General features: G+C 36.4%; 1 protein-coding gene across 1 annotated transcript in view; it reads left to right on the top strand.

The window, feature by feature from the left end:
• The window catches only part of LOC123537643 (DNA damage-binding protein 1-like), a 44833-nt gene that overhangs the window by 1048 nt on the left and 25010 nt on the right, over positions 1-18775 (top strand). Inside the window, exons 2-11 of the mRNA XM_045321473.2 lie at positions 9327-9475; positions 10371-10487; positions 11122-11267; positions 12182-12257; positions 13221-13335; positions 13915-14012; positions 15480-15638; positions 16476-16559; positions 18110-18226; positions 18549-18651. Of these exons, the coding sequence (XP_045177408.2) occupies positions 9327-9475; positions 10371-10487; positions 11122-11267; positions 12182-12257; positions 13221-13335; positions 13915-14012; positions 15480-15638; positions 16476-16559; positions 18110-18226; positions 18549-18651 (1164 nt within the window). The remainder of the gene's footprint in view (positions 1-9326; positions 9476-10370; positions 10488-11121; positions 11268-12181; positions 12258-13220; positions 13336-13914; positions 14013-15479; positions 15639-16475; positions 16560-18109; positions 18227-18548; positions 18652-18775) is intronic.

Below are 18775 nucleotides of genomic sequence, written 5' to 3'. Positions count from 1 at the left end.
CCCTTTGGAGGGGGAAAAATTCGACGTAAAACTAAGAAAAGGGGAATTTTCATTTGTGTTAAAGTAAACTATAGTTTCAAGTTTATTGATAAATTCAGGGCCCATAAGAGCATCTGACATGACATATAACACAATGTAGCATATCAATACCACATAACCAAATAAATTTTTCAAATGTGGAGGATAAGACATCCATTAGACTACCAAAATTTACAACAGACATTAGGTCCCTTCTAAAACAAATCGGTGAGTGGCTGTTTTTTTTTATTTCTGTCAAAGTCTGACATTTGCAGTCACTGTTACATTTGACCTGTCACAATAAAAACAAATTGTAAAAAACAATGTATGCGTTGGACTAGTCCCTTCCCAAAGCATAAAATCAAATCCTGACTGACTAGAAGATGGAAAACTCAACACTACCCGGCAAAACAAATAGAATGCAAATCATTTACAGACTAACATTCAACAGCGTTGTTGTGCAGAATAATAAAGCGCTTCGATGATTCTGATTTATCAAGGGAAGTTACTCCAACCGGTGTCGATGTAAACAAAACGCGAGATACCGCGGTGAACTCTTTTCTATATGAAAATAAATAAAATAAACTAGTGAATTATGATTTAATTAATTGGAATTTTTTTTTATTTTCGGAGGGGAATTTTAGGCGTCGGAAAGGGGAAAAAATATACTATTTTGAGGGGGGAATGGGGCCGAATTTCGCCGAATATTTTGGTGAAAAAAAACGCTGGAAGGTCAAGGCGGAGGAGTGATGATAGCTATATCTAACTCACTGATCAGCCAAGAACAACCAGACCTCAAGACTTCATGCAATATAACCTGGGCCAAAATTACCATTACTGGCCTTAAAGATATCTTTGTCGGAGCCTACTACAAACCCCAAGAATTAGACGCCGACTCCCTGTCCCAACTTTGGTTATCCCTTAGTAAAATACCCAAGGGCAGCATAGTATGGCTACTTGGAGACTTCAACCTCCCCGACATTGACTGGTCAAAAGAGTCCCCTAAACAAACTTGTAAAAACAGATCCCTTTATGAAGAATTTATTGAAAGATATTCCCATTATAATCTTGAACAAATAGTTAAGATCCCAACTAGGTTATCCAACACCCTTGATCTCTTCTTTACAAACCATCCATCCCATGTCCTCTTGGTCAAATCCCTACCGAGTCTAGCAACCTCGGATCATGATATAATTTTTGATGAATTGAATCTTAATAGGGGCCGCCCAACCCAACCTAGACGCCCTATAAAACTCTATACGAAGGCTAATTGGGAAGGGCTAAAATCTGACATGAAGGCTTTTGGTGCTAGCTTTCTCACCGAAAACCATTCAGACCCTGAAGTAGCGTGGAATTCATTCAAGGACTGCCTTAATGAATCCAAGTCAAAACACATTCCATCTAAAATGTCTAAACCCCGTGCCGACTTGCCATGGTTAACCCCAAGAATTATCAGGCTTATACACAAGCGTGATAAATTTTACCAGAAACTACACAAATCTCCCTTCCCAGCCCGCCAACAAAGATTCAGATCCCTTAAGTCTTCTATCCAGAAGCAGATAAGAGCCCAATACTGGTCATATATGGAAAGTATCATATTTGACCATGACTCACAACCTGGTAAAAACAAAAAGTTCTACAGTTTCATCAAGCACAACAAAAAAGAAAATGTCGGCATCGCCCCCCTCAAATCAGATGGTCTTACCTACACGGACCCCATCCAAAAGGCTACTATCTTAAACAAACAATTTGAATCTGTCTTTTCACCTCCCCAGCCCCTTAGTCTGAAGCATATATGTTCCAACATTCTCTCATCCCCAGTCTCCAAGATGAATAAGATCCAGGTCACCACTGAAGGTGTGGAAAAACTGCTCCATGGCCTATCCCCACATAAAGCCTCAGGACCTGATGAACTATCCCCACGCATCCTAAAAGAACTCCACCGTGAGATTGCTCCTGTACTTGCCCATATATACAGGTTATCTCTCGAATCTGGCCTAGTACCCAGTGATTGGAAAAAAGCCACTGTAGCCCCTGTATTTAAAAAAGGTTTTAAGTCTAAACCTAGTAACTATTGCCCAATTTCCCTAACTTGCATTGCTTCTAAACTCCTTGAACACATTGTTGTTTCCAATCTTACGACCTTTTTTGACAAGCATAAGCTACTTAGCCAGTTCCAGCATGGCTTTAGATCAGGTCACAGTTGTGAGACTCAGCTCATTAATTTCACTCAGGAACTTTACAGTAACACTGAACAGGGTCAACAAACAGATGTTATTGTCATGGACTTCTCCAAGGCGTTTGACAAGGTCGATCACATAAGACTAATTTATAAACTACAAAGCCTTGGTGTCAACCCACAAATTACCAATTGGGTCAAATCTTTCCTGTCCAACCGATCCCAGAAAGTCGCTGTTGATGGTCATTTTTCCAGTGAACTTCCTGTACTGTCTGGAGTTCCCCAGGGGTCTGTTCTTGGGCCATGTCTCTTCCTGGTATATATCAATGACTTACCAGACTCGGTCAAATGTAACGCAAGAATGTTTGCAGATGACACCATAATATACCTTACCATCAACTCCATTTCAGATAGTGTATCTCTGCAACAAGACCTCATTAACTTAGAAACCTGGAGAAGACATGGTCCATGGAGTTCAACCCGGACAAGTGTGAAGTCCTTAGAATCTTTAGAAAGAAAAAATCCCGTGGTCTACCCCTACAAACTTCACAACATAGAGTTAAAAACTTGTGAGGCAGCTAAATACCTAGGCATAACCATTTCCAATAATCTAAACTGGTCCAAACATATTGACAATATCACTTCCAAAGCAACTTCCACTCTTCGCTTCATACAACGGAATGTGAAAACTGACAATAAAAAGGTCAAAATTGCTGCCTATAACACCTATGTCCGCCCTCAACTTGAGTACTGTTCAAGCGTCTGGCATCCTTGGCAAAAAACCCTCACTAGCAAAGTCGAAAATGTCCAAAGGTCAGCTGCTAGGTACGTCATGTACGACTACAGTTACACCAGTAGTGTTACACAAATGCTGAAAACCTTAGAATGGAATACACTCCAATATAGAAGGTTACACAACTCATTAGTAATGTTTTATAAAATAAGGACCCAGACAGTTGCAGTCGATCAATCTCATCTTATTCCAACTAGAAACCTAAATTACTTAATCCCCATGTCTCACACTCAGTACTTCTCTAACTCCTACTTCCCAAGGACCATCCGTCTCTGGAACTCCCTACCAACTTATGTTAAATCTAGCCCCAGTCTCGGTATCTTTAGAGAGAGGCTGGCTGTGGTCAGTATGTAATTCTATTGCCTCTGCCCCATTTTAACTGTAGCATACTGTCTTTTTTTAGCTTTTATTATTTTAACATTGTAACATATCATTTCTTTAACAACTGTTTCTCTGACAGCGCCGCCCAGTGATAGTCGGAAATCGACGGTTGGGTGAAAGATGTAGATGTAGATGTAAAAAAGACAGTATGCTACAGTTAAAATGTGAATATATTTGAAGTATTGTACAGAACATAATCTATTGAAGCCCGCCCGCTTAGCTCAGTAGGCAAGAGCGTTGGTCTACGGATCTCGGGGTCGCGAGTTCGATCCTCGGGCGGGGCGTATGTTCTCCATGACTATTTGATAAACGACATTGTGTCTGAAATCATTAGTCCTCCACCTCTGATTCATGTGGGGAAGTTGGCAGTTACTTGCGGAGAACAGGTTTGTACTGGTACAGAATCCAGGAATACTGGTTAGGTTAACTGCCCGCCGTTACATGACTGAAATACTGTTGAAAAACGGCGTTAAACCCAAAACAAACAAACAAACTAATCTATTGAAAACGGGCAACTTTTATTTTCTTTTATTAAATCAGTTATGTGACATCCAATCGAGGTTCACATGTCGTCATTATCGGTAGCACTAGCAGTATCCACGAACTTGTCTCAGCAGCAGCCAGAGCAGGGCTTCCCTTCATCGTATCTACCTGATTGTGCATGTCTGGCCCTGATGAAACAGCGGTGTCTGTGACAGTAGTTTTTTTTGTTTTTTTGAGAGCATGCTGCTTAAAAAGCAAATCTATTTTTGCGCATTTCGCCCCTGTTGCATCCGTGATCTTTTTACAGTATGATGTGCATTATGTGACATTTTTTTTCAAAGGGAAGTACTTTTGCATACACACATCCAGGGAACTGAAAAATGCGCGTATTATACGGATCAGTAAAACCAGGGGTTCCACAAGACCTGAAAACCCAAGAGTCCCGGGACCCTTGGGTCCAAATTTTGAAGGGTCCTTTTTCAAAATACAAGAGTCCTGCCCCAACACATCGATACAATTGACTATATTTTCTTATAAAGTAATACTAGGTAATTAATAGCTACTACAACCAAGAACATGTTACAGCATAATAACAATTTCTGTTTCAGGTCATATAATCTCATATTGGAAATAAATTTTTATCAAAATTCATTTTAATTTTATGAGGTTTTTCTTCAATATTTTTGTTTGTTAGCAGAAAAGTGCTAAAACACTGTAAAAATGTATCCAAAAACGTACTATCCGGATACTGGTACACTTTTGGAATGTCCTCTGAAATGTTATTTTTGCCAGTTAATTTGGTCCACTAAGGTAAACCAGAGATAGTTCCTCAAATAATGATGCTACTTTTCATTAAAAATTGCATTGAAAGTCAAGTTTTTGTAGTGAATTTTGGAAAAATTGCATAATATATGTCATCAGGTTTAATTAGAATCGTGAACGGACATTCTAAACTTTTTTTACTTTCCAAATTCATTTAAATTTGTGGATTTTCTCATTGATATAAAGGTACAATCATTAAAGAATGATGTAATTTAAAGTTTGCATAAAGAAATCATGCAGGACACTTTTCACATGCTCGGTAATCAGCTGGTCGCTTAATTACGATAATAATTGGCGCCTTTTTTTGACAGTATGCAGGCTCAATACGGGTAACGCTTTATCAATTAATGTTAACACTTCATTGATTCTCATTACCTATGTTCACTCGCCGTGACGTAACTTGCTGATAAAGAAAAATCAGCGTGGCATGTCCACAGGATAAAGGGCGGGAATTTAGCAGAAGATCAAAGGCAGGAGGGCATGACCGCGAGTGTTTATTTTGAATACACGTGTTTATCGTGGACATAGTTTTACTGTAGGAAATGACTGATAAGCGGAAGGATTATTAGGAAAATGTCTCAGGGTCCCGAGTGACGCACAGGCAATTATCATGCTGGGTCCTTTGAGCGTCTTTTGAAAATCTCTCGGACCCGGGTTCCCGGGTCAAATGGAACCCCGAGTAAAACTTTATCAGGCCCATTAAGTTACGAGACGCTCCTAAGACTATCGGGTATCGATTTTTTTCTTGATTTTTTTTTTCTTTCAAGGGGGAATTTTTCTACACTTTGGGGGAAAAAACATACTATTTCGAGGGGGGAACGGGGCCGAATTTCGGCCCCAAAAATCGGCAAACGAGAGCCCTGCCATTATTTGACAGTTTGTAGCATGCCAAGCAGCTTGCTTATCTTTTAGTAATTTCTTAAAATGGTCGCTGCATAGGACTTGTTAATTGAAAAATTTCAGCTCAGAGATATTTATAATATAATAGAATAGTAATTTATTGATCTTTTCTCTGAATTTAAACCTCCTAAGATATGTTTTTCATGAACTTTGTTGAAAATGGTTATATTTATAATTCAATATAATTCATAAATGTACAAAATGTTGATCTTGATTTTCAAAATAACCATGTGCTATTAACTTTGCATGATGTCATCAGTTTCTCACGAGAGTCAGTGGGAAGATGTTGGGGTTTGACACTGGTTAGGTAACCAAATGGGGTTATGCCGTAACTTAATTGATGTGACTATCAGAAAATGAAAATAGCATCAGTTAAGTTATAGTAGCAGGGATCGAATTTAGAGGTCGCTAACTCCCAAAATTCAAGTAAGAATAAAAAAAATGTGAGTAGAAAATCATGGCACTCGAATATTTTCGCGATCACGTTTTAAAATAGGGGGATTCGCTCAAACTATCCTTTTCTCTTTAACAACTCCTTTGGGGCAGGTAATTTACCGGTAATCACGTGACTGCTTGTAGACTCTTGTCGCTTTATACAAAAGTAATTATTGGATATCAAAGTAAGCGTCTAGGTAATATTTGTTTTCATTTTGGTCTGTAATTTGCAAAGTTCTGCGGAGAGGAAAATAACATGTTTCTTGGTGCAAAAAGGCCTGTGGAGACCGAAAATGCTAGCAAAACTAGGGGCAGTGACCTGAGAAAAACTTAAAACTTCAACGTCCAGCCAAAAGTCCAAAAGAATCATTGAGCACTTTGGTTCGTATCGTACTTTCAAAACCAGAAAGTCCCCGGCCTGTCCGGAACGTGAACTTTTAAATGAAACAAAACAACAACAAAACAACTTAATAAATTTAGCACGTAAACAGCTTTTAAATAATTGCTAGTGGAACCCATCATTTTGCTAGTGGAAAAAAAATGGCACTAGCAAAAATTTTCTAGTGGGGAAAAAAGTTAAATTCAATTCCTGAGTAGCCAGAGCTAAGGACTTGTGTATTTGAAAGGAAGCCAACATTTTTCTCAGTAGGATTTTTATCAACTTTTTCCTCTATTCATCATCATCAATATATTTTGGAAAAGTGAAAAATCATGTTTGTTGTAGCATCTTTCAGTAGTTACTACAATTACCAGCACAGCAGCTATTTGGCATCTTTATTATTATACCCTAAGATACAAATTATGTGGGGGCTTACTACTATATTATAATCACGTATGTCTGTCCATCCTTCCATCATGTCGGCTCCATATCAAGTTTTACAACTTTAAGTAAACAGATTACAACAGTGTGAAAAACTTGGCGATTCGGATTTTGCCCGGAGGCGATAATTAGGCGAAGTGGCCGACTTTACAGCGACAATGTAGGATGATCCTTGGTGTCATTGAAAAAAAATGTCTCGGTCTGATCTTTGCCAGAGACTTTCGCCAATTGATGCAAATTAGCGCCAGATTTTGTAAATCGGCACATTTGGCGCCATTGGCGACCGACGCGCAACCCCTGTCAAACCTGTTCATTTTTCAAGATGACTCATACCAATAAAGTTTGATGTGCAGTTACTGCACAATGGGGTTTTGAAGTATGAATAAATCTTATATTTAGAGGCTGGCTAAGAAAAACATACAAGGAGTAACCTTGTCAACACCGAATGTATATAGCAGTTACAAAAGCAATGTGTGCAGTAGTGCACTTTTCTGACATTATCTCTTGTAGAAAGGGATATTGAAACCCTTCAAAACAATTAACTACTAGAGATATTCCAAGATTTTTTTTTTGTACTGAAGCGGGTAAAAAATTGCGTAAATTAAATGATACTATTTATAACTGTGACTATTCCTAAGCTCTTGGAGGCTTCTCTTATTTTATATCCAATACTTATGTTATTAGTCCCCTACTGGTTGAAAACCAGTTTCGGGGACTATAGGAATGCACTTTTCAGTCATTCCGTCCTTCCGTCTGACCGTCCGTCCGTCTGTCCGTCCGTCCGTCCGTCCGTCCGCAATTTCATGTCCGGTCCATAACTCTGTCATCCATGAAGGGATTTTAATATTACTTGGCACAAATGTTCCCCATGATGAGACGACGTGGCATGCGCAAAACCCGGACCACTAGCTCAAAGGTCAAGGTCACAATTGGAGGTCAAAGGTCAACAGGGCTTTTTTCCTGTCCGGTCCACAACTCTCCCATCCTTGAAGGGATTTTAGTATTACTTGGCACAAATGTTCCCCATGATGAGATGATGTGTCATGCGCAAATCCCGGACCCCTAGCTCAAAGGTCAAGGTCACAATTGGAGGTCAAAGGTCAACAGGGCTTTTTTCCTGTCCGGTCCATAACTCTCCCATCCATGAAGGGATTTTAATATTACTTGGCACAAATGTTCCCCATGAGGAGACGACGTGTCATGCGCAAAACCTGGACCCCTAGCTTAAAGGTCAAGGTCACAATTGGAGGTCAAAGGTCAACAAGGCTTTTTTCCTGTCCGGTCCATAACTCTCCCATCTATGAAGGGATTTTAATATTACTTGGCAGAAATGTACCTCATAATAAGACGATGTGTCATGCACAACTTTCAGACCCCTAGCTCAAAGGTCAAGGTCACACTAAACAGTCAAATGTTAACATAGCATGAACAGGGTCTGTTTCGTGTCCGGTCCATAACTCTGACATTCATTAAGGGATTTTAATATCACTTAGCACAAGTGTTCCCCATGATGAGACGACGTGTCATGCGCAAATCCCGGACCCCTAGCTCAAAGGTCAAGGTCACAATTGGGGGTCAAAGGTCAACAGAGTTTTTTTCCTGTCCCGTCCATAACTGTGCCATCCATGAAGGGATTTTAATATTACTTGGCACAAATGTTTCCCATGATGAGACGACGTGTCATGCGCAACACCCAGTACCCTAGCTTAAAGGTCAAGGTCACACTTTGAGATCAAAGGTCAAGAGGATTTTTTTCCTGTCCGGTCTATAACTTTGTCATGCAAAGCAGGATTTAGATATCAGTTGGCACAAATATTCCCCTGGATGAGACAACATGTCATGCGCAAGAACCAGGTCCCTAGGTCTAAGGTCAAGGTCATATTTAGAGGTCAAAGGTCAAATTCAAGAATGACTTTGTACGGAACATTTCTTCTTCATGCATTGAGGGATTTTGATGTAACTTGGAACAAATGTTCACCACCATGAGGCACCCTTGTTTTTAGAATTACGTCCCTTTGTTGTTACTATAAATAGATTTTATTGTAACTTTTTTATTACTGGCGGTAGAGAAAAATCGAGACCACTTTTCTGTGGTACAGCATGCATGTTACATCCAATTTTTAGGTGTATTTTGACCTATCTCTACCTGGTAAAGGGTTTCTTGTGGACTTATATTATATAGATTTTTTTTTTTTTTTTTTTTTTTTTTAAAGATTAATTTCCCTTTGTTGTTACTATAAATAACTTACATGATAACATTTTTATAATCAGCCAAAAAAATTCAATATGAAAACAACTGTGGGTTTTTATATATGCACATTTTAATCCAAGTGTGTTGTTATAACATATTGTATATGTAGTACAATATTGTTTATACATCATTGACAGATATCAGTTCATTATGTTATACTGCAGTAGAGAAAATTAGGTGCCTTCCAGTAGGGGACTTTGTATTGCATGGCAATACTTCATTCACTTGTTCTTTCTTTTTTCAGGAAACTTCACTTCAAGTGATGATTTGAATTTAATTATAGCCAAAAATTCTCGACTTGAGATCTATGTAGTGACACCAGAAGGCTTGCGACCAGTGAAGGAAGTTGGCATCTATGGACGTATTGCTGTTTTGGAGCTGTATAGGCCACCAGTATGTATAGGTTTCATTTTTATGCAGTGTTTTATTATTCAAGTACACTATATTAGACATAAAATGAGATACCGGTATTTTGTGCAAATCCTTCAAAAGAGATTGAGCCAGTACTTATCAGGCCGAAAAATGAAATTTATCTTATCTTACCAAACTCAATAGAATGAAAATTTGAATGTCAGGGAAATATCAGAAAATCAAGGCCAATGTGAGAAAACTGGGCTGTTACGAAATAGAAGCAATTTGATTTGTTTTTAGAGTTGAATGATCAGATTATTTATCAGATTGGTCGTTATTTGTCTTTATGTTGTATTAGCTGTTGGCATTACGCTTTTTCCCTATCATAACTTGCGTTGGAGAAACAACGGGGCCAGTTTGAAATTGCTTGATTATTGATATTAACATATAAAACTTTTATTATATTGTAATAAGTTTTATGATTATGCACATTTTGGCAATGAATACAACTAAAAGTATTTATCTATAAAGAGAAAGCAGTGTTGCAGTTTCTCCTGAATTTTCAAATCCATCAGAATACCATCAGTCAGTGGTAGATTAAGAAAAAGGTATTTAATAGTGCTAGCATTATATTTCAGTTCCAGAACTACAATTGTTTTGAACTGTTTTATCAGCCTTACATACGGGTCAGTAGATAGATTTCTCTTTGAATCATTTGCCACTCACCTCTGTGGGCTCTAGCCCTGCTTAGGTTGCTGCGTGAGGAAGTCTTCAGCTGGCTCTATCTAGCTGCTTGCCCATGTTTTGATTTTCAGAGGGGCATCATCCACAAAGTGGAAAGAAGCAGTATGACTGGAACTGTAATGGTTCAACATAAGCAGTGGCTCAAGTAGTATGTGATACCTCAAACCTCTGTATTGTTTTTTTTTATGAATAGGGAGAGCTCAAAGATTTGATGTTTGTTTTAACAACCAAGTACAATGCAATGATCCTGGAATGCCAACATGATGGAGAGACTATTGAGATCATTACTAGAGCACATGGCAATGTTCAGGTGAGAATTTTTAATGGCATTGTTCTGTGAAATCATTAATACTAGTGGGGATTAATTTTGCAGATTTTGTGATTGCAACAGTCCTCAAAAATCTTGTTGAACAACTAAAAGTCCATTTTATTTTCGAAATTTGAAATACATCAATCCCTGTGATAAAGCGTTTCTAGTTAAACATGAAATTTCATGCCAATGAAATGAAATGATTTTACAGTGTAAGTAGTGTTATAGATTTTCATTTATTCTTATTCTATATTCCTTCTGAGTCAGATTGATAATTTTGGAGAAGTATTTTGTACTTGGCTGAAATTTTGTTTTATTCAGAATGTTTTCAGGAATATTGTTAAGGTTCTGTTAGAGATGACCTCCCTTTGCGGAGTTTTAAAAGTCCCTGGCTTTGAAGCAATTGCCCGTCACTGCTGTGGGTTTGAAACCATGCTTGTAGTCAAGTATTTTTCTTGTTAGGAAGTTACTTTGCTGGCTTACAGAATTAACCCTCGGCGATGTATGACCATTTTGTGTCAATTCGCCGTAAAACCCAACTCACTGGTCACTACAGAATTAACCAAATTAGCCACTAGTTATGATGCTTGTTGGATAAAAGAGGGAAGATGATTTCATTTCATATATGTTTCAGGATCGTATTGGCCGCCCATCAGAGACTGGTATTATTGGTATCATAGACCCATTGTGCCGCGTGATTGGACTGAGATTATATGATGGTCTGTTTAAAGTTATACCGCTCGATCGAGATAATAAGGAACTTAAAGCCTTCAATGTCAGGTAATATAGCTATCTGTGGCAACAGCAATGTAAGGTTTTAGATTTGATTATTAAAAGACACCAATCACAACTTTAAAACACGAGTAATTCCAGGTCCCAACAGGTTGAGCAAAACTATTGTGTTCTTTAGGGGTCACAGATGAACTGACATAAAAAATATAAGAAAAACACTGGGGAAACCCATAAAATGCTCAAGCGAACAAGATTCTCAAGCTATTAGTGATTTAGCTGGGGTTGTTTAAGTGTAATTTACTCAATTATATAAGAGCAACACAGTGGAAATTTACTGAAACAAGGATCTTATTTGGTAAAGTGTGGTTTGTTGATGTAGGTTAAAAAGTATGAAATAATTAAGAAAACATTATTACTAGTTTCAGTTTAATGTCTTCATCCTGATGTACTTTAATGACTTTTTAAAAATTATAACCAAGAAAACACTGTTGCTACTTTCAACATAATGTTTTTATCTTGATTATATTTAAAACATTTTGAATTCACATGAACTTTATTTTGCGAGTTCAGCCAGAATTAGCATACTAGTTGAATTCTGAATAGTGTAAAAGAAAAAAGAAAATACTATAGGATATATAATTGAGGTGCACATGTATAACATGATCAGCTCAAAGGTTAAAATTCCACGTTTGTTATGTAAAAAATCTAATTTTAACCTTTTAAATCCAAAAAGTTTTGATAATGTGAACAAAAATATTTATAACACCAGCTTTGAAATTGATATAAGAGAAAAAAACTTAAAACATGTTTCGCATAAAAAACAAATTATCACTGCATCAATACACGTCAAGATTTGTAATTAAAGTCCTTTTCACCAGTCAGATCCTAGAATTTTGAGACCTCTGTTATCTGACAGCCTGATACATCCTACGTATTATATTGATATAAAATGTATATTTCAGACTGGAGGAGCTGACTGTTATAGATATCCAATTTCTGCATGATTGTACCACACCTACTATAATACTTGTACATCAGGTGAGCTGTTCTAGTAGCTATAGCTAAAGTTGATATTATTGTAAACAAAGGCTTTCAGCTGGGTCCTACTTCCACCTTTTGTTCTTTTGCTCTGCTTTTATTTGAGAGGCCAGTTGAAACTGTTGAAAATTCACTGTCACCAAGTTGTATCGAACATAAAAAATCTATTGGAATCTGAAAAATTGTCTACAGCTGTAAGGCTAAAAGTGAATGTTCCACATTATCAAAGTTTAATGAACATAACCTCTTCCAGTTTCTCCAATCCGTAAGAAATATTTAGAGCATGGTTTACAAAATTTAAAGATGATACATTGATTCTATTGTCACTAATAATTGCCTTAAGTGAAAATTGAAAAAAAAACGACAAATTCTAACAAGCATTATATTCAGAATTATTAGACAACTCGTTATATAAATCCCTGGTCCCTAGCTTGTTCTGATGACTAGTATATAGAACAACTCAGATTTGTGTGGCTGAAGTCAAAATTTAAGAAGACAAAAATCTTTGACTTTTATTATTGATGCCATGAAATAAATGTATTATATAAATGTCTACTTGCCAGCTTAGCTTAGTAGGGAGAGCGTAGATCTATGGATCGTGGGGTCATGAGTTCGAACCCCGGGTGAGGCGTATGTTCTCCGTGATGATTTGAAATCTTTTGTCCTCCACCTCTTGATTCATGTGGGGAAGTTGGCAGTTACTTGAGAACAGGTTTGTACTGGTAGAGAATCCAGGAACACTGGTTAGATTAACTGCCTGCCGTTATATAACTGAAATCCTGTTGAAAAAAAAACAGTGTTAAACCCAAAACAAATACAAAATATAAATGTGTACAATTCATATATTGGTTACAAAAGGAAGAAGTCTACATACTATACAATCAGTGTGCCAAATCAGTAGAATATGATGATATTGGTGATATTGGGCAAGTTGTGATATTTAACGGTAACATCATATTGCAGGATCAGCATGGTCGACATGTTAAGACATATGAGATATCATTACGGGACAAAGATCTAAGCAAAGGGCCCTGGAAACAGGATAATGTTGAAACAGAAGCCTGTATTCTTATTGCAGGTAATGGAGGCATTTTCTTGTAAATTGAATGAAAATTTTAGTTCTGTAGAAGTGACAGTAGGTTGGTGGTTAAACTTAAGTTTGTGTCTGAAATATGTGTCCAAAGTGCCATCCTTGAGTCTTTCTCTACCATAAAGAGCTGGAAAGAGTTGCCAGATGACCGACTGTGTGTAACTTAGAATCAAACAAAATAATCTAGAATAATTCTAAATAACTAAGAAAGTTAATATCTGAAGTAATTATTATGTTTTCTGTTTTGGCAAAATACAGTTGAAAAAGTAGGAGCATAAATAAATATTTACCTTTAAAAATTTAACCATAATATATAGACTTCTAATGAATTATAAGCACCACATTACTGCATCTGTTAGTCATAATTTGTCACATTTTCAGTATCTCAGCATTGTGTAAGTAGCATAAGTTGGTGAAATTTTATAACACTGGTAAAGATGCTGTTTATGTATATCAGGAATGCCCCTGAAGTTATAAGATTATGTAATGCGTTGTACCCTGCAACTTTGAATCAGAAGTATTTGAAAAACCATGACAGGGTGGTAATACTTGTACTTTGTATTTCAGTACCGTCACCATTTGGTGGGGCATTGATTGTTGGTCAGGAGTCTATCACATATCATAAAGGAGACCAGTTTATACCGATAGCACCACCAGCCATAAAGGTATTACACCATGTGTCATATATAGAGGATATTGTATGAGTGTCTTTTCATATTGTAATTTATTAAACAAGTTGAATAAGATAATAAAATGCAAGGCTTCGCCGAGCATTTTGTCAGTTTTATTCAGCAAGTTTAATAAATTCAGTATGGAAAAACACAAATGTAATATTCTTTTTAGCTCACCTGTCACAAAGTGTTTGCGCGCCGTCCGTCCGTCCGTAAACTTTCGTTTGTGACCACTCTAGAGGTCACATTTTTCATGGGATCTTTATGAAAGTTGGTCAGAATGTTCACCTTGATGATATCTAGGTCAGGTTCGAAACTGGGTAACGTGCGGTCAAAAACTAGGTCAGTAGGTCTAAAAATAGAAAAACCTTGTGACCTTGCTAGAGGCCATATTTTTCAGTGGATCTTCATGAAAATTGGTAAGAATGTTCACCTTGATGATATCTAGGTCAAGTTCGAAACTGGGTCACGTGCGGTCAAAAACTAGGTCAGCAGGTCTAAAAATGGAAAAACTTTGTGACATAGGCCATACTTTTCAATGCATCTTCATGAAAATTGGTCAGAATGTTAATTTTCAATGAAACTTAGCCACAATGAACTGGGTTGCGTGTGGACAGGTGAGCGATTCAGGACCAACATGGTCCTCTTGTTAGCACATGCCACCTTTTCCTGTTGATGCATAAAAATTTCTTCTTTCTTTACCTATTATTACCAGAATTATGTAATGGCTTTATTTCATTCTGCGACTTCTAACATATGATAAACTATGTTACCTTCTACAGTATTGTTACTTGCCATTGTAAGATAATGATCAGGTAAAATCATTTGTGCTGTCATTTTCTGAAACAGTGTAACAGTAAAATGCTGTAAACTGTTGTCAGACTAACAGTTCACAATGAATTATATATCTACATGCTCAAATTTTCTTCTAGATTAATACAAAAACAGTTTTCACAAATAATACGTACTCTTTGTGAATAAAGTACTGATATATATTATAAATAAAAACATTCAAGAATCATCATTTCCAAATTTTTTAAGTGGCATCCTTTGAAATCCCCAAGAATTATTGGTCAATCTCTCTGACAGAATGGCAGCATAATGATATATCGAGTTTCTTAGTGTTGCTAATTTTAGTTTACGCTCAAATCCAGTCAGACAGTAAAATTTTGAAAAAAGAATCATATTTCTTGGTGAAATTCTAATGTACAGTTGTTAGTGCTAAACTGATTAAAGAGCCTGACCCTCAAAATTCAATGTCTTTGGCTTGACAAGTGTTGGCTAGTAATACACCATCTGTAATAAATGATTAAATCCAACATTTAATTTAACTTCAGATGTAAGGAATGTAATTTCAACAGATCCATGTCCATATGAAAGAACTGTTCAAGCTGAAATCAAAAAACATTTGTGCTCACTAAAATTAAGTAATTTATCAGTATATTTTTGTTCTGCCTTCAGCAAAGTACAATAACCTGTTGTGGGAAGGTGGATGCTAATGGCCAGAGGTATCTGTTGGGAGATATGAATGGTAGACTGTTCATGTTACTGCTCGAAAAGGATGAAAAAATGGATGGTTCGTCAACAATCAAAGATCTGAAAGTTGAACTGCTTGGAGAAGTATGTTTATGTCATCACTTTAAGAAAATAAGAGCTCTGATGATGGTTTGTCTGTTAACAGATATAGGTTATAGCAGCACAGTGTTGATTTCCTGCTATAAGGCTTTCACTAGTACAAATATTTAGACTTGCTACATTATTTTAGAAATTACAGGCTTTATATCTACATGAAACATTTTGTCACTGTAAATGTCTTTTTGAGAGGGTTTAAATGTTTGCTCACTGCTTATCAGAGCAACAGACAATTTGAAAACTGTCTAATCAATGCTTGATATTTAGTAGTATGAATGGAAATCTGAAGCTGGAGTTCTTAACCTTTTAGCCTGCTAAATTTTCAAAATGGACTGGTCCATCATTGAATTTGGGCAATACCATTTATTATTTGAAGGGGTTTTCGTTGAAAATTTACTAACTGAATAGCAAACAGTGCAGACCAAGATCAGTCTGCACGGATATGCAGGCGGATCTTGGTTTGCACTGGTCGCAGAGGCAGATACAATTGCCGCCAGCAGGCTAAAGGTTAATAACCTAGATCTGTCTGTTATCTGTCAGATCCCTAAATAATTGTGAAATGAATATGATCTGATCAGCAATGTTCAAAATGTAGTTTTTTTTTTTATTTGTAAAGCATGTTCTAACTGTCAGTTATTTCCTTTCAGTTTTGTTGACACTGTTAAGTAAAAAAATAAAGTCAAAGGTAATGGTAGAGATTCTATGAAATTATCAAAATTAGAATGAGGATTGAGGAAGAAAGATAATAAAGGTTGAAAATCTAGAAATGCAGTGAAAGAGAACTTTTAATAGTGCTTGAATTTTTTTCTTATTTTTTTTTTTCAGACAAGTATTGCAGAGTGTATCACATATTTGGACAATGGTGTTGTTTATGTTGGCAGTAGGTTAGGTGACTCACAACTTATAAAGGTAAATACACTTATGGTATTTATCTGAGAAGATATGAAATACGAGACGGAGATGATGAGTTACCAGTTCTTGGGTTATTAAAGGCTCGTCTACACTATTCAAGAAAACTTGCACAAGATACACATCACAGCAACTTGTATAGTGTAGACAGTACATTGTGTCCCCCATAAGTGTCTTTTTGAGTGGCAGTTTCCAGACAATTTTAGGCTACTAGATCTTGTAGCATTTAGAACTCGTCCTATTTTTCTTGGATGGTAGTGCTGTCAAATGCTCTGATAATGGGTTTTTGATGAGGAGCACCTGCCCAGTATGGTATTTTGTTTACATTTTTCATTAAATGTGTATTGAGATCTAATAAAACCATCATTGAATGTTTGGCTTTGATAATTTAACAATAAACATGTCAGTGTGGACAGCAGAAAAAAATGATGTTTTAATTGAATGACATGCTCAAAAGCCAAGTTTATATTATTCAATAATAAAATTATATCTAGTACTCCAGAGGAAGAGTAACATCAGCAAGTCCGTTGTTCTCAAAAAGTATTTTTACATTATCAATGATGTTTTTCACAAGGTTACATATTAACAAAATATGACTGTTTTATCATATTTCCTGAAATAATATCTTTTAAGTAGCTTTGTTCTTCAACTGGATATGTATCACTTTAACTAGAGTTTTTCTCAATGTTTTCATCAATGATTCATTTTTAAATGTCTAAATATTTGGTCTTTATAAACACTTTGTACCAGTATCATTTCGGCCATCTTTTTTATTTACCTGTCATGATTTCCCTCCATTTAAAATGAATGTGTCTTCCAAGTTCAAGAAATATTGCAAAGCACTAATTGCTTGTACAAGATATAAATTATCTAGTGATTTATGGGCCCTACAAGATTTTCTTGTAGTGTGTAGACAATTTTGTAGTGTTTGAAAATGGCATGTTTGATTGTAACTTGACATAACCAAAGTTACTAGTTCATGAGTTACAGATGGGAAGTTGTATGTTTGATTGTAGCTTTACTTCATGGTGCACATTTATGCTATTAGCTTCTATAGCTGAGTGATTAAGGGTGGTAATTAGAATCCATGGAGCCTTACTGCTGTTTGATGGACCACACTTTGGATGTAAAATTCAACCATTTGAGGAATTTTGAGAGTTGTTCTGCAGGTTTATGGTTTTCATAAAACATTCATTATGGTTACTACCTACAGAGTATTTAGGTTACCTAAATGAATTCATTGTTTCAATAGCAGATTGTTGATGTGTCTGAACTGATCCTCATTAGGAAAATAGGTATTCTGATTCTCATCAATTTTCATGCGGGACTAATTTATGTGGTTGAGTCAGTCAGCAAAATTAAATCCCAACAAACCAGTAAAATTCCTATTTATTTTCTGTTAAAAAATCAGAATCCATGAATTTATATCACCTTGAAATGGCTATTTTGGTCAAAACCACTGAATCTCAAATGAATACTCAGAATACCATAAATTCTTGCACAAAATTCTGATTATGGTTACAGTTTCAAACACGTTCTTGTTATTTCAGTTAAACATTACTCCAGATGAGCAAGGTTCCTATGTACAAGTCATGGAGACATTTACTAATCTAGGACCTATAGTTGACATGTGTGTCGTCGACCTAGAAAGGCAAGGTCAAGGACAGGTAATAATACAGTCTATACATTTACATTTAATGTATCCTTCATTTGCTACTGTCATACAAGATTTATACTGGTTCAAATTTAAATATTGAAGCTTTCTGTTGGCCGAAAATGTTTTGTAAATTTAAAGGACATATATCACCTTAGCTTCTGAGGAAGGAAAGTCACTATATCTTAGCCCAATGTAAATAAAACTGCAGCAAGATAAAATACACAACTTTAAAAACCTTTCGGTACTTTATCAGAAAATAATAATGTAATAAAAATGTAGAGGATACAGTGTTAAAATTTTGCATAACACAGCCATTTCTCGTGTCTCTACAGTTGGTGACATGTTCTGGAGCATACAAGGAAGGCTCTCTGAGAATTATAAGAAATGGTATAGGTATACATGAACATGCAAGCATTGATCTTCCTGGTATCAAAGGTTTGTAAAATATGTTTTATTCCTCATGTAATATTTTTAGCCACAGTGTGAGTTTCTGAAGTTAGTTTTCTGTTATATCAGCTCAGTGCAATTAACCGCATGGTTATTGAACACGGTGGTTCTC

This window comes from Mercenaria mercenaria, chromosome 17, assembly GCF_021730395.1.
Source record: "Mercenaria mercenaria strain notata chromosome 17, MADL_Memer_1, whole genome shotgun sequence".
Classification (NCBI taxonomy): Eukaryota; Metazoa; Mollusca; class Bivalvia; order Venerida; family Veneridae; genus Mercenaria; species Mercenaria mercenaria.
Note: the sequence above shows the minus strand (reverse complement) of the source record. Positions and strands in the feature narration are given on the sequence as shown.